The following is a 15906-nucleotide window of genomic DNA, read 5'->3' on the forward strand; positions in this document are numbered from 1 at the left end:
TTTTTAAATCCTGTCACAGGACTGTGTACTAATTGGCAGCAGCAGCCCTCGCGCATGCGCCTACTACAGTCGGAGCGCTCGCACGTGGGTGAAGAAGTACAACACCATCCTGCCTCCCCCCAGTCCTCCCCCCAGTCCTTCCCCCAGTCCTTCCACCAACTCTGACCTCCTCCAGTCCACAAGAGCTTCTCCAGGACCCAGAGCTCCACTTCCCCATCCTCAACGAAGACTCCGTCACTGACGTAACTAACTCCCGTAAGTTAGCTAATGTTACTCACGAGCTAACTTTCTAAAGCTAAATCTGACTGGGTTGTAAAAGTTAGCACGACTGCGTTCTATATGAAGTAGTTCTGAGTGGAGAAGCAGCAGATACGTGCTAACGTGCTAACAACACGTTTAAGTTACTATTTTTGCTTTCTTGGTGCTTTTAATGTAGACACGCGTCAATGTGTGTGTGTGTGTGTGTGTGGGTGGTCTAAGCGTTGTTGTGGCCATTTCAGGTGTAAACACTGACCCTGTCAGGACTAGTACTCTTCAAAGAGGCAGACTTCTGAGGCTTTGGTTAAAGTTAAAGTTAAAAGTTAGCTGTGAACCGTGGTTGGGTTAGATATTAAATTGAAATATCACAATTGAGGCTTTCTTTTATTATGCTGTTCAAATGAATGGAAGTCAATACAGATTCCTAACAACAAAAGCTGCAGAAGCCTGTGTGTTCGTTTTCTGGCGTTTCTCTGTTATTAATGTTAACCTGGTCATCCTCATGCAACCAAATCTTGTTTCACATTTTTTACACTGTGGTTAAGGTTAAGGGTTGTCCAGATGAATGGAAGCACATGGGGTTTTCAAATAAGTTGCAGCAGCCGTCTTCATGTGGTTAGGGTCTAACAGAAAGCTCCTGACCATGCAGAGTGTGACCTCCAACATGCAAACAATCAATGACCCAATTGTTAGGGGCCTGATCGTGTGGATGTACAAGACATCTTTTCTTCACAACTTCAAGGATTCAAGGAGGTTACGTTGGGTTGGTTTAGTGTTAGGCACTGTGTTATAAGGTTGAAGTTGTCACTGGGTGTCATTATAAAGACAGAATTAGGCCTGAAGGGGTTTTTAGTTAGCAAAAACAAATAATCTGATTTGACCTTAAATGTGAATATCTTGTGGTTTCGCTGCTCTGCTGTGACAGTAGAGGACACTGTCATTTTGAGGGCTAGGAAAGAGTGGTTGACATTTTCCACTATTTCTTTGGTCAAACAGCTTATACATTACCTAAGAAAATAATTAAATTATTACTGAAAATATTGTTTATTTTTGAGCCACAAACTGTTTGTTTGGACAATAATATTATTTAACTTAATTCAGTAAAGAAACTCCAGATATTTAACACATTGTAAGTGCAAAGATAAATTGAGAAAATTTGAACTACCCTTAAGCTGAATTTAATATATGCACTTTCAATTTTTTTCTTTAACTAAGGGTTCAAAGTGAAGTGTGCTTATATTAGGCATCGACATATGCAGCACTGATTTGTTTGTGCTCACTTCTGTCACCAAGAACTAACCTGAAACACTGACATACTTCCTCACATGGCTGCCAGAGGGGACACAAGCAATAAAAGATTTTAGGCGCTCTTAATAAAATCTTCTCATGCATTAGTCTGCAATATCTTGCATATTTACTGCAACTTTTTTATTTATGTCTGTGGTCATTTCCCAGGCTTTGCACAATCCTACAAGTTGCTTATTGGTTTGTCTTGACAAGATCTGGAGACAAAGGTCAAACTTAGTGAGAAAATTCAATAGTCCTCCCTTTTTATTGATCATCATTGTTGACTTCTTGATCTCTGACTGAGTCGTCATTGGTTTCATTTCGTATTAACTCAGAGTTGATCATTTTCATTGACAAATGATGCCTACAGTGCTTTGTCTGTGACATTTTGAGATGGATTTTTTATTAATTCCTCAGTTATGAAAATCAATGAATTTTCCCCTTGCTCCATCAGTCATGGCTGTGGTGCGGTTCTACAGTAATGAAGCAGTGAATGGGCGGGCCTTACAGCGGGCAGCCAAGCTCTACCCCCAAGTGTCAATCACCACTGAGCTATGCTTCAATGTTGAGCTGACAGGTGAGTGTTCCAGCTCATAATAAAACTGATTCTATCTATTGCTCGATGTATAAATTAATGTTGTGCTTTCTACTGCAGGCTGTGAGAGTCTCAGCACAGAGCAGAAGGCGGTTCTTCTTTGGTTGTTTCGTCCTCCCCTGCAGGCAGAGCCGCTGTCGGAGGAACCAAACCTCAACGAAGGCAGCGGGGAGAAACTGGTGGAGATTGGACCCAGGTACTGCTGCAACTTGAGACTCGGTTGTTTTTCTTCTGATATCGGTGGTAAAGAGATACTTTTATAACAGGACCTGTACTTGAACTGTGCCAGAACAAAAACCTGCAAGTTCAGCAGGCAGCACAGCACAGTGCAGTGCAGTTACTACACAGCTTCGTAAATAGCATGACATCATACTTCTGCGACACAGTGTAGCCTGCCAAGGAAATTCAGTTTGGTGTGTTTTGTGTTTTTCTCATTCCGTTCCCATTGCTGCCCAGACACGATTATTCTGACGAGCTCAACCCTTCAGGTATTGGACGACTGTACTTGGTATCCCAACAGAAGGGTGGGACAGTATGGATCAATTATTTTGGCACCCTTTGACAGTAGAAAAAAAAAATTTTCTACGTACCAAACTGAACTTGACTGCCTGATGAAACCAGGCTTTGGACTACAACTGCAGAAATACTGACATCAAACCTAATAGTTAACACCAGTGTGTAGTGGCATCTACAGGTTTTTAGTTGAATGGAGCATTCAACTAAAAACCTTTTTCTTTATGCCCCCCTTCAGAATATACATAGAAAACTAAAGTGGCTGTCAGTTCTTAAATGTTCGATTTGTCAAATTTGGGCTACTTTACAAACAGGGCGGCACAACATGGCAGTCTCCATAGAAGAGGACCCACTCAAGCCCCTCCCCTTGTAATATAAAAATGTTTAATGGAAACACAACTGTTATTCATATTCTAGTGATAATTAATAATTAAAACATTGTAAATATAGTGATGTATCCCTTACATTATTCCAATAATTTGACCCTAAAAGCAGTTTTGATATATGTTTTGTTTTGGAACAAAATTAAAAACTTATTTTCAGTTATTTAAAAAAAAAAAAAAATATATATATATATATTCACACCTGATTTTGTGTCACATCTGTTATTGTCGGTTTGGAGCAGATATCAAAATCAAATGTGATTTATGGCTGCATGAGATTTCACTTCTGTTAGCTTGAAGACCCACTACTGACCCCTGGAGGCTGCAGTCTCCACTACTACCTATTCGAAAACAAATTTTTGTCTGTGGACCGCTAAAGTTTTTTCACTGAAAACGTTCACTATGAGTCAAACACATTAATCTGTCCTCTCAAATTTAGAAAATGTGCTCTGGAATAATCTGGTTATTATGAGTTTTCATTTTGATCTGTCAGACATCCAACAGGCAAACGGGTCTATGATGCATTCAGCTGAGAGACATTTTCCACATAAATAATAGCTTTAAAATATTATTATTTCAGGTTGAACTTCTCCACTGCTTGGTCCACTAATGCTGTGTCCATCTGTCAGAGTGCTGGCCTCACTAATGTCACACGAGTAGAGGTGTCCCGCAGGTTTCTAATCAAGGTACACACACACACACTAGAAGAATACCCAAGCCTGTTTTCTTTATATAAATACACTAAACATGCCTTCTTCTCCTTCTACTCCAGCCCAGAAAGGGAGACAGTGTCACTGAGCTCAATGGAGATCTAAAAAAGCTGATTGCATGTCTGTATGACAGTATGACTGAGTGTATCTACCAACATCCCATCACCTCCTTCACTGTGGAAACCAAACCTCAGCCAGTGTTTGAGGTGGACATCCTGGGGAAGGGTCGTGCAGCACTGGAGAAGGCAAACGATGATCTGGGTGATTGTCTTAGATCAGTCTCAGCTTTTCTCCACCTCTGTTTCTTATTAAATGCTCACTTACTTACGTTCCTCTGTCTTTATGCCTGCTTTCAGTCATCATGTCAATCATGTCACATGATGAAGCTGATTAATGTCACAAGGCTATGCTGCTGCTCATTATCGCACACGTGCATGCATGTGCTTTGTGACTGTGTATTTGAAGTGCTGTGAAAGCAAAAGAAATCCAAAATTAGAACAAGGCTTCATCTATTTCTGAATACACTGATCTAAGTGATATCAGACATGTGAGGTGTCATCAGTCAGTTAGTCCGGATTCACACTCTGAATCCAGTTTTTATGTTCTCTCTTTGTTTTTTCATCCCAAAATAAAAGCAGTGAGTTAAACAGTTGGATTGTAAAATTGGAATTCTAGGGGCAGACTATTGCATTAACCAGGATTTAAGTTGTTAATTTTAATTTCTACTAACTCTACTAATATGATGCTGTGTGCTCATGTTTATGCACTTATGCAGTTATGCTTAATTTAAGCAGCACTTAATTTAAATATAAATACAATCATAATGTTAGTGCCTGTATATTTTTACTACTACAGAATTATATTTAAGTATGCATAAACTAAAACTGTCTGTGGTGGTGTTAAAAACATTCTACCGAATCTCATGCGTCTGCTGTGCTAAACGCAGGTCTGGCCTTCGACTCCTGGGATCTGGACTTCTACACGTCGATGTTCCAGAGGGTTGAAAGGAACCCCACCAGCGTGGAGTGTTTTGACCTGGCACAGTCCAACAGGTGGGTGGTTTGCCTGCAGTGAGCAAATTAGCAGGACATCTTTGTGGTGCATTCTGGTTGTTTTTGTTCTCTTAACGCTTTGCTGCGGTGTCCCAGTGAGCACAGTCGTCACTGGTTCTTCAGAGGCAAGATGGTGATCGACGGGCAGGAGCAGAAAGAGACTCTTTTCAGTCTCATAATGGACACTCAGCGGAGCAGCAACCCGAACAACGTCATCAAGTTCTGTGACAACAGCAGGTAGCAATGGGAGCAGCACAGCAACCACAGATGGTGTGTGTGTGTGTAATTCACACTGTGTCACTGTGTTCATGTGTGTGTCCAGCGGTATCCAAGGCATGAAACTGGACTGTGTTTACCCCAAAGATCCATCCCAAGCCAGCCCGTATGAGACACGTCCCTCATTGCGACATGTCATCTTCACCGCAGAGACACACAACTTCCCAACCGGTCTGGACATACATACAAAATTATCCTTAGTTGCTATGGAAGTGTCTGTTTTTTGTCGTCACGTTTTGTTTACCATCTCATGTGATGTCTAGGTGTAGCACCGTTCAGTGGTGCCACCACCGGGACAGGAGGTCGTATCAGAGATGTCCAGAGTGCTGGACAAGGAGGCCATGTCATTGCTGGCACTGCAGGATACTGTTTTGGCAATCTACACATACCAGGTCAGACTTGGTTTAACAAACAACATTAATCCAAACTGAGCTGTCCGTGGTTGTGTAATTACACATGTGTCTGCCGTTTGGTGGTTAAAGGTGTTTTATGGAAACAATTTCAATACAAAAATGGAGTATATGGCGAGGCAGAAAACCTTGTATAGTTCTTCATAGAAATCCTTTTGAACTCTGTCGTCCTCTCCAGGTTACACTCTCCCCTGGGAGTCGGAGGGAGACGGCTGGGAATATCCCTCAAGCTTCGCTCCTCCTCTACAAGTGGCCATTGAGGCCAGTGATGGAGCATCAGACTACGGCAACAAGTTTGGAGAACCTGTCCTGTCAGGTATGACAAACTGAACCAAACACACCAAAGGCCTTCAACCACTTTATTTACCATACTAAAAACAGGTGAACAGAATTGACTCATAGTACAAAATAATCTTTGTACTATTTATCAGTCTACACTATTGGAGAAATTTATTTCCACAAGTAACCACAACCAATGTGAATATGAGTGATTTTGACTGATTAAAACTATGTAAAACATGTATTTCTTTGTGAAATAACACACAGCGTATGTTTACATTAGTTAAATGATTTTAGTTGGCTGGTTAACTGCAGGTTTCTGTGCCTCTCTCAGGTTTTGCTCGTTCTTTTGGCATGCGGCTGGCCAACGGCGAGCGACGAGAGTGGATTAAGCCTATCATGTTCAGTGGTGGTCTGGGTTCGATTGAAGATGCACATGTGAAGAAAGAAGAAGCAAAGACTGGTAACATTTTGTGAAAAATGAGTTTAATCAATGCTGAGGCTATATTTGTACGTGTTGATCAATGACTCTGCTGTACTTATTGATCAGGAATGGAAGTGGTGAAGATTGGAGGACCAGTGTACAGGATCGGTGTGGGAGGAGGAGCAGCCTCCTCTGTACAAGTAGGAGCTTCATGTTAAAATGGTAGCTCTGGTTTTTTAAAGTGTGGTTTTTATAAAGTATACATTTATTGTGCCGCCTTTGCAGAGAAGCAGCCTTAATACATGTCTGCCACTCTTAGACAGCCCTTTCCAAATAGAAAGTGGTGTTGTGTTGCTTTGTGAACCTCTCACCAAAGATTTTACATCACAGCACAGAGAAGTTATTTTGTGACTTCTGTCCTTGAAATCCTTCATTCTGATTTATCTAAGTGCCATAAATATAACAAGAGAAGCAGAAGTAGAGTAGTCTTCATGCTAAAATGCTGAATTTCCCTATGGACATTGAATATTGGGGAGTGCATGGTTTTAAACTTTATTTTCCAACTGAAATGGGCTGTGTAACATAGAAATAAAGTGGAGACAATTTTCTAAAGGTATTTTATCCTGGAGCTGGCATACATTTTAGTATGTGAGCCTTTTGTCAAGTGGCTATCATCTGTTTTCCTTATGTCCCTGCTGTCAGCCATGTTTTTAGTAAGACCAACTCCCTCAAACAACCACACCTCAAAGAACCTGAACTATTCCTTTAAGGAAGGCTATTGTTGATTCCACAGGGTGAGGCTGATTTGTTGTAAATCAACAGAGTTTCTCTTGTAGGTCCAGGGGGACAACTCCAGCGAGAGGGATCTGGGTGCGGTGCAGAGAGGCGACGCTGAGATGGAGCAGAAGATGAATCGTGCCCTCAGAGCATGTTTGGAAAGAAGCAGTGGGAATCCAGTCTGCAGTATTCATGATCAGGGGGCAGGAGGAAATGGTGCTAAACACAACTCTGTCTTTAGTGGTACATCGTATCAAAGGAAGCAGACAAAAGATTAAGTGTTGACACTTATCGTCATCTTTAGGCAATGTACTCAAGGAGCTGAGTGAGCCGGCTGGGGCTGTGATCTACTGCAGCAAGTTCAAGGTAATCAGTGATGAACACTGAAGCTTAGATCACATTTAATGATTTTCTGAGTGTGAAAGATGCAATTAAAGACACCTTCTGATGTCTTTCCACTGTGGCTCATGATCAGAATCTGTGACCACTCCAGCCATCTTAGTCATTCAGAGACCAGGCTGGTGTCACAGTCTGAAACATGACCATAAATAACACTCCTTTTCATTCTTCTTCTTCGACAAAACATAACAAAACATGGCAGTTCACACCCGGCACTGCTTCAATAAAAGTTCAGCAGTCAACCTGTAGAAACGGAACCAGGCTTAATTAATTGGTTTCCACACATTAATGTGTCACTTCTGTACTGTTCATGGTAGAATGCAAGTCTAACTCGGGGCTTTACCATTCCAAACCGTACCAAACTGACCTGTACAATGATGGAAACACAGTAATAGTGTGTATGTTTCCCCCATCTCAGTGACTCCTGTAGTCTAAACACACAATGACTGTCGAGTCTCACGAGACAGTACATTACTGTATAGTGTCAAATGCACAGTGATCCTACGATATTGAAATGGTCACATGTAATCTTGGCTTGAGTAACACAAATACTCATGTTGTGTTCCCTCTCTGCTTTGTAGAAAGGTGACCCCACTCTGAGTGTGTTGGAGCTGTGGGGAGCAGAGTATCAAGAGAGCAATGCCCTGCTGCTCCACCCATCAGACAGGCCTTTCCTGGAGAAGGTGTGTCAGAGGGAGAAGTGCCCGGTTGACTTTGTGGGAAATGTCACCGGGGATGGCAAGGTAGGTTTCTACCAAAATCCTCCTTTAAATGAAGTGATATTTTGTTGGTGTCATCATGTGTTAATACTTCATCACATTATAAACCTGTAACACAGTGACTATTGAATTTAAGCTTGACTGAAGAAATACAATGCATATCAAATCGCAATCACAATATCCATCACAAATATTGCAATTAGATATTTTCCTCAAATTGTCCAGACCTATTGTAATATCAGACAGATTTAGTTTCCAGGTGGGGAGGTGTAATATACAGCCTGTAATTCCTTCAGACTGTGTAAAGACATTGCCATGTCGTCCAGCAGAGGGCACTTGGCCTGCACTGTAACAGCCGCGGTCGAAAAAATGGTCTCTCAAACTGATGGTTCACAACCTTTATTAACCTTGCATGTGAACACACTGTAAGAGCTACAATGTAAACACAAAATACAAAACAATTAGCAACTCTTAACAGCATGTTTTTACCTTTAAACATATTTATTACCTTAAATGAATTCCATTAACCTTTTACAATCTCTACCTTGAGTGCGATAAATGTGTAATTCCTATGTATTTACAAATCCTTTCAACTTTGTCCCTTTTAACCATATATCTGTACAATAAATAAATTGCTTTCACTTCACATAACAATTAACTTAAACCTTGAAATGTGCTAAACATGGCTTTACTGAAATGCAACAGCACCCTCTAGTGGGTGCAAAAGTTATCATTAAACAAAGCAGATAAAGTCCGTGAAAAGTAGATAAACACACATTTAACTTAAGAAACTCGATACCAACCTTGTTCCCTTATCAACCGGGTGCTGATGAACCAAACTACACCTTAAGTTTTGCTGTGTTTATTTCCATCAAGTTTTGCGGTATTTCTCTGAGTTACTTCCGCTTTACGACACTTTGCACGTTGTTTCAAAGTAAAAGCATGAGCATTATTGTTTCAAAATAAAATGAACACTTATAACCATGACAAAAATGAACTTAACATCAAGGTCATTTGCATGCACCATGTCCTTGCTCATCAAAAGAAGACAACAGTGATTTAAGTCATTTTGTGCTTTCACGTCGTCTTGAGCGAATGCCTCATGAGGAAGTGTGTGTGTGTGTGTATAGTAGAAACATATCTGAATATCTTCAATTGTATTTGTTTGAGCATGATTTTTGGAAATGGTGACAGCCATAATCTCTGTCTGCCCCACAGATTGTGCTGGTGGATGATGAGGCAGGTGGTCGTGACCAGACAGAGAGGGGGCGTTGTCCTGTTGACTTGCAGCTGGAGTGGGTTTTGGGAAAAATGCCTCAGAAAGAGTTTAAGATGGAACGTCTGTCCCCAACCCACCAGCAGCTGACTCTTCCTGCTGGGCTGACGGTCAAAGCTGCTCTGGACAGAGTTTTGCGTTTGCCTGCTGTGGCGTCCAAACGCTACCTGACCAACAAGGTGTGTGTCACATTCCTGTTTGCTCTGTCTGTCTCTGTAGAAGTAAATGTCTGCAGACATGTGTGAGACGGTGTTTTTCCTCTCTCCCGGTCTCAGGTGGACCGATCTGTGACTGGGTTGGTTGCCCAGCAACAGTGTGTCGGCCCTCTTCACACGCCGCTGGCTGACGTGGCTGTTGTTGCACTGTCACCGTTCAGCCTAGAGGGAGCAGCAACAGCCATCGGGGAGCAGCCAATTAAAGGGCTTGTTTGTCCTGCTGCTGGGGCTCGTATGTCTGTGGGTGAAGCTCTGACCAATCTGTTGTTTGCCAGAGTCACAGCGCTGAAGGTGAGAAGACTCACTATTTTCTGCTGTTACATTCATGTCACTCCCCACTGGTTTCTTTTGTGCTTTGGGAGTGCTTTTGATCACAGAAATGTTGTTACTGCAAATTTCAGCAAATCTATCAAATTACACCTGCAAAACAATTGAAACAAAAAAAAATACAAGATGTCCTCACTTCACAAAGTAAGGTTAAAGGAATATTTCACAGAATGACGTAATTTGAGGGAAAACGTTGAGAGGGATTTTTCACAACTCAGTGGAAAACTGAGGGAGGGAAGCACAATTTAAAAAAAAATAAATAAAAATACTAGTGCTATTCTAGCTATACAAAGCCACATGCAAATGAGTGAAGTATTCCTTAAAGATTGTGGTCGTGTTTTTTCAGGATGTGAAGTGTAGTGGGAACTGGATGTGGGCTGCCAAGCTGCCTGGTGAGGGAGCTTGTTTGTGGGAGGCCTGCAAAGCCATGTGTGAGGTTATGGGTCAGCTCGGAGTGGCCGTCGACGGGGGCAAGGACTCACTGAGTATGGCTGCTAGAGTTGGAAAAGAGACAGTCAAAGCTCCAGGTACTCTCACTACACAAGCGCGTGTGTCTGTAGATGTGTGTTTGTGTTTTTAAATCATTAAACAATTCAATTCCGTGTCAGGTGCCCTGGTTATCTCAGCATACGCGGTCTGTCCTGACATCACTGCCACCGTGACGCCTGATCTTGAGGATCCAGATGGCAAAGGTATGACACACTCACAGGCAAACGCACACTTGCTCACGCGCACTCAAACATGCAATATGATTGCTCATTCTAAAAGGAAAAAAACAGCATAGGCTTGGTTGCCATAGTTTTAGTTTCTAATAGCAAAGAGGACAGACTTGACTCTCTTACGCTGTTGTCAGTCGTGCACTGAAGTGTCATTTTGTTATGACCTGTTCCATATATTTAATATTCTCTTTATGCATTAGTTTTATATAAAATATAGAATTGCTTGGCAGTGATGGAGAGATGGACAATAAGTTGCATTTAAACTAAGCTACTTTGTGTTTTATTTTGTTATTAATTAACTGTTATTTCATCAAATTGTGGACGACAACTACCATCAGCTCCACTGATTGTTTAAGCTTGTTCTTTATTCTTGTGGAACTTCTCCTGCCAGATCACAGGTACTGTCTCAGTGAACACAACAGGAGAGGCTCCATTTAATTCATAGCAACTGGGTGGGTGATTTTTTGCCGCCTGTATCCTCGACTTGGGCACCTGAAGGCTCTGTAGTTTCTCCTGCTGTTGTGAAAGCATCTAACCCAGACTATCTCCTGCTGTGTTCTTCAAGTGTGAAAGGCAAACTATGGAGAATTTTCAGACCCCATCTTCAGGGTCATGCACATGCATCATTTCAAAATGCTTGAAAAACGGAGGACAAAAGACCAGTTTGACCTAAAGTTGAGATTTTTAAGAAGAAAATAGTGCATGCATCTGTCTCCTCTGTCAAACTAACTCTCCACAGCAGCCTCTGACCCTGTGTCCTCTGTCTGCAGGTGTATTGTTGTGGGTTCCTCTGAGTCCAGGATGTCATCGTCTGGGAGGATCGGCCTTGGCTCAGTGCTACGGTCAACTGGGAGACTGTTCCCCTGACCTGGACCAGCCGCAACTATTGGCTGCCTGCTTCGACACCATGCAGTCACTCTTACAAGGTCAGTTTGTGTGTTCAGGAGAATAACTACCTTCCATAAAGGGAGGAATTAAAAAGTTGACCTTAGTTTATAGTTATTTCAGTCTGAGAGATTTGTCTTTCTGCTTTATTCTCATTAACCATTCATTTGGACACAGTTCTGTGCTGTGTTGACACAGCCCCCTAGTGGTTTTACTTTGTATCTTCTGCATTTAAAGTCATTTAAAGTTATATTTTTATTCTGAGTCAGTTTGATTTATATATGAAGCACATTAGAGATTTAGTCTTAAGTGGATAGTGACCCCCTCCCCCCCTTCTTTCAGACCGTCTGCTTAGTGCAGGACATGACATCAGTGATGGAGGCCTCATATCCTGTTTGCTGGAGATGGCGTTTGCAGGGAACCGTGGAATTGCTGTGGAATTGTCATCACAAGGAACTGGAGGTAAGCAGTCAGATGTGCACATTTTGGTTTTTGTTTACGGTAATATATACGCTGTATACAACTTGGTGCATCTTCCTCTGCACAGTCATGGAGCTGCTGTTCAGCGAAGAGTTGGGTTTGGTTCTCGAGGTGTCGCAGCCTAATGTCGAAGCCGTGAGTCAGCGATTTAGCGACGCAGGCGTGCAGTGCCTTCGTATCGGCAAAACGTGTGGCTTTGGACCAGAGGCTATGGTAAGACGTCTGCTTCGACTTAAAACCGTCTTACGGTCTTAAACCGTTAAACTTCATCTGTAACGAGTGTGTCTCTCTGTCTCTTGCTTGACATCCAGGTCAGGGTTTGTGTTGACGAAGAGGAAGTACTCAGAGAGCCGCTTCCCGACCTCAGAGCATTATGGGAGGACACCAGTTTCCGGCTGGAGCGCCTCCAGGCCAATGAGCTGTGTGTTGAACAGGAAGAGGAGGGGCTGGCTAAGAGAACACAGCCATACTTTAAACTCTCCTTTGACCCCAGTGAAACCCTCAGCATCAAGCAGCCCAGTAAGACTAAACATAACTGATAATTATCTGATAAAATGAAGTTATTTAAGCTATGTTATTACTATGTAAGGCACATTGTTACATTTGTCTTGTGTTCTTTCAGCTGCAGTTCAGCCCCGTGTAGCTGTGGTCAGAGAAGAAGGCAGTAATGGAGACCGAGAGATGTCTGCATCTCTGTATATGGCTGGCTTTGAGGTAGGTACAGTATAAGGCATGATCCTCGTCCCCAATTCACTGCTTGTAGCATGGAGTCTGGGTCACAATTGCTGAGTAAATGCCCTGTATGAAAGTGTGAGTGAATGGCAAAACTGTAGTGTAAAGCAGCTTTGAGCGGTCATCAAGACTAGAAAAGCGCTATAAATACAAACCATTGCTGTTTACTCCTTTAGTGCTCGTCAGTGCACAAAGACCAACCCCAGATTCAGTCAGGTTTCTGAACAGATTTGGCTGCTCATTGTTTAGCCTCATCAGACTGGTGTTTCTTACGTGCTGTGTCTGCCATTACTGCAGCTTCTGATCCCTGCAAGGCTGTAACCTCATCTGCTCCCCATTACTGGCTTGAGTATATAAACACACTGGCTAAGTGGTGCCACCCAGAAACATCCAGAACTAGAGCAAAACTAAGAGGAAATACCAGCAGAGCTTAAAGGATGATTGAGAGGGATTAGTTTTGGATGAATCTAAATTTTACTATTTTTTGCAAAAATGTCTCCATACTCTAACTTAAACCAAAGCCACACAGCTTAAGTGCCTGACCATGGTCTATATTTGTGAGTAGGTGTGGGATGTGACGATGCAAGACTTGTGCTCTGGCTCTCTGACCCTGGAGCGCTTCAAAGCAGTAGTGTTTGTTGGTGGGTTCAGCTACGCAGATGTGCTAGGATCAGCTAAAGGTAACAAAAAGTGAAACACGCATACACACACACTCAAAGTCCCAGTTCAATGTAAGACACGGAATTCAACTGTATCTTGCTTTCATTGAAGGTTGGGCTGCTACTGTTGCGTTCAACCCCAAGGCCAAGGCTGAATTTGATCGCTTCCGACAACGGGATGACACACTGAGTCTGGGTGTGTGTAATGGCTGCCAACTGCTCGCCCTGCTGGGCTGGGTGGGAGAAGGCAAGGATGGAGCAGGTGAATGAGGGAGTGGGGAGAGCAATGAAATGTTGCCTGCAGTCTTAATAATAGTCATTACTAAAAGTAAAATAAAACTGTTACTGTTGTAAGTGAAAAACAGATTGTACTCATCACAGTTGGCTTAACACTGTCCTATTGTTTAAAATCTTCCCCCAGAGTCTGAAGTGGTGCTGACCCATAATAAGTCTGGCAGGTTTGAGTCTCGCTTTGTCAGTGTCGGTATCCAGGCTTCACCATCCATCTGGCTCAGAGGGATGGAGGGATCGGCTTTGGGAGTCTGGGTTGCGCATGGAGAAGGTACAGTTATGGATAAGTCAAATCTGCATTGGAGGCAGATCAATGTACATAACATGTTAGTAGAAAACTGTTAGGTGTTATCCTCTTGTACCTTGCGCCACTTTGACCATGAACAGCCGAGTTGTTACAAATGCATAAATAGTCATTTAAAGCAGAGTTGGAGTACAAGGCTGGGGCCTCACTGGATACATGAGCAGCAGGCCCGTGCCACGGAACATCTTGCTTTTAAATTACGGCACATAATTTGAGTATAATTTAAATACTTATTATTATTATTATTATTATTATTATTGGCATGTCTTTATAACACAATTTTATCTTTAACGATATATCTTGTCATCCTCTGCGAGCCACATGTTTCAGTGTTATTATCTTTCAACACAGTTTAAACATCTTTATCTGTTACAATAATCGTAAAAATTAAAAATTGGTATGAATGAGAGTCACAGAGGAAGACAAGATACGACGTCACCTCGTATTAAGACTTGTTGAAAATTAATTTACTGTGACAGCCCTGGTGTGTCACAAACACAACAAATCCACTACCGATTTGCAAATAAAAGCGCTCCATCTATTAATTTTCTTAAAAGTAAGCTTTATTGTGAAATATTTGCAGGACCATTGGGTACGCAGCTTCATCCTGAAGAGTCCTGGTAATTGTGGAGTACAGAGGAGTAATTAATAATATGAATACACGGGTCATTCAGATTTGACCTTAAGTATGTTCATTATTGTTATTATTGTTATTATTATTATTAATAATAATAATAATAATAATAATAATAATAATAATAATGACAACTTATTGATTTTTAACACTATACAGTGGTATTATTTGAGTGTTGTTTTATTGTAAACTTTAGGTAAAACATAGCAGCAACTCTAAAGCAGACACAAACTCTGTGTGAAAAACTGCACACACATCCATTATGGCCCAGGCCTAAGTGAGCACACAAAGATTTCTCACTTGGACAGTTTTCGACTTGCGTAACAACTCAATCTGCTGACTTGCATGTCTCAGATCAGTTCTGTAATCGACAGCTGTGTTTAAAATTGATTTTTTCCCCCCCTGACCTCTTTTCTTTCTGCAGGTCTGATGCAATTTCGTAACTCTGAAGCTCAGGAGCAGATCATTTCTGGTGGTTTCGCCCCCTTGTGTTATCTCGATGACCAAGGTGCTCCAACTGAAGAGTACCCTCTGAACCCTAACGGCTCTCCGCTGGGTATCGCGGGGCTTTGCTCCAGGGACGGCAGGCACCTGGCCATGATGCCTCACCCGGAGCGTTGCACCCTGGCCTGGCAGTGGCCCTGGGCCCCGAGAGATTTCAGAGCGTCTCTCACACCTTCACCGTGGCTGCGCATGTTCAAGAATGCAGCTGCCTGGTGCAGCAACATGCTGTGATGACACCCTGTTTAAAACTCTGGTGCTGCCAAAATAGTATTTTCTCTGTTGAGTGAGTGTGAACTCACTCAGTTACTTGGTGTTTACACTTTTATCTTCTGTAATACTCTGACTTTGACACTGTTTTCTTCTTGACTTCTTATACATTCCACCACTTTCATTTTGGCAATCACTGTATTTTTATGGAACTAATGTACCAATCAGGCTGCTGACATCATCAGTGTTGCACTACTGAAACAGAACATGCTAATAAAAATAACAAACATAAAGCAATAAATATTCTTTATTTACACATAACATGAAATTCACACTGTAAAAAGGCAAATTATTTTGACTGCATTAACTCACATTTTTTGTGTGACATAATTGTAGCCCAGGTTAAGGAGTGAAATGACACTTTGGACAGTTTTTAAGATGGGGGGGGGGGGTTAAAAACTATTGTTTCAGTATCAAATATTAATTCCATAGACATTCAAATTTCTATCTAATATATACAAATACAGGGAAACGAGGTGATGCAAGATGGCAGCCTCTGTAAAGTAAGGACCTTGTCATGTTAAAGGTTAC

The 15906-nt window shown here is 41.9% G+C and overlaps 1 protein-coding gene across 1 annotated transcript; it reads left to right on the forward strand.

The window, feature by feature from the left end:
* The first annotated feature begins 73 nt into the window (after positions 1–73).
* On the forward strand, positions 74–15608 carry pfas (phosphoribosylformylglycinamidine synthase). Its single transcript, XM_058638999.1, has 28 exons — positions 74–255; positions 2000–2122; positions 2201–2336; positions 3617–3722; positions 3809–4007; positions 4693–4798; positions 4895–5035; positions 5121–5245; positions 5338–5466; positions 5663–5800; positions 6098–6226; positions 6314–6387; positions 7024–7180; positions 7269–7330; positions 7945–8106; positions 9301–9537; positions 9634–9864; positions 10247–10427; positions 10509–10592; positions 11390–11545; positions 11847–11966; positions 12052–12197; positions 12296–12503; positions 12607–12698; positions 13282–13396; positions 13488–13637; positions 13797–13937; positions 15029–15608. The coding sequence occupies exons 2-28, from the start codon at positions 2002–2004 to the stop codon at positions 15337–15339; spliced, it is 3957 nt and encodes a 1318-aa protein (XP_058494982.1). The 5' UTR covers positions 74–255; positions 2000–2001; the 3' UTR covers positions 15340–15608.
* Positions 15609–15906: the final 298 nt, after the last annotated feature.

The sequence above is a fragment of the Solea solea genome, chromosome 9 (genome assembly GCF_958295425.1).
Source record: "Solea solea chromosome 9, fSolSol10.1, whole genome shotgun sequence".
Classification (NCBI taxonomy): Eukaryota; Metazoa; Chordata; class Actinopteri; order Pleuronectiformes; family Soleidae; genus Solea; species Solea solea.

Coding starts and splice junctions, on each gene's coding strand:
- pfas (XM_058638999.1), top strand. CDS start 2,002: ATGGCTGTGGTGCGGTTCTACAGTAATGAAGCAGTGAATGGGCGGGCC. Junction 5,467..5,662: donor TGGCAATCTACACATACCAG/GTCAGACTTGGT, acceptor CGTCCTCTCCAG/GTTACACTCTCCCCTGGGAG. Junction 12,504..12,606: donor CCTCAGCATCAAGCAGCCCA/GTAAGACTAAAC, acceptor GTGTTCTTTCAG/CTGCAGTTCAGCCCCGTGTA.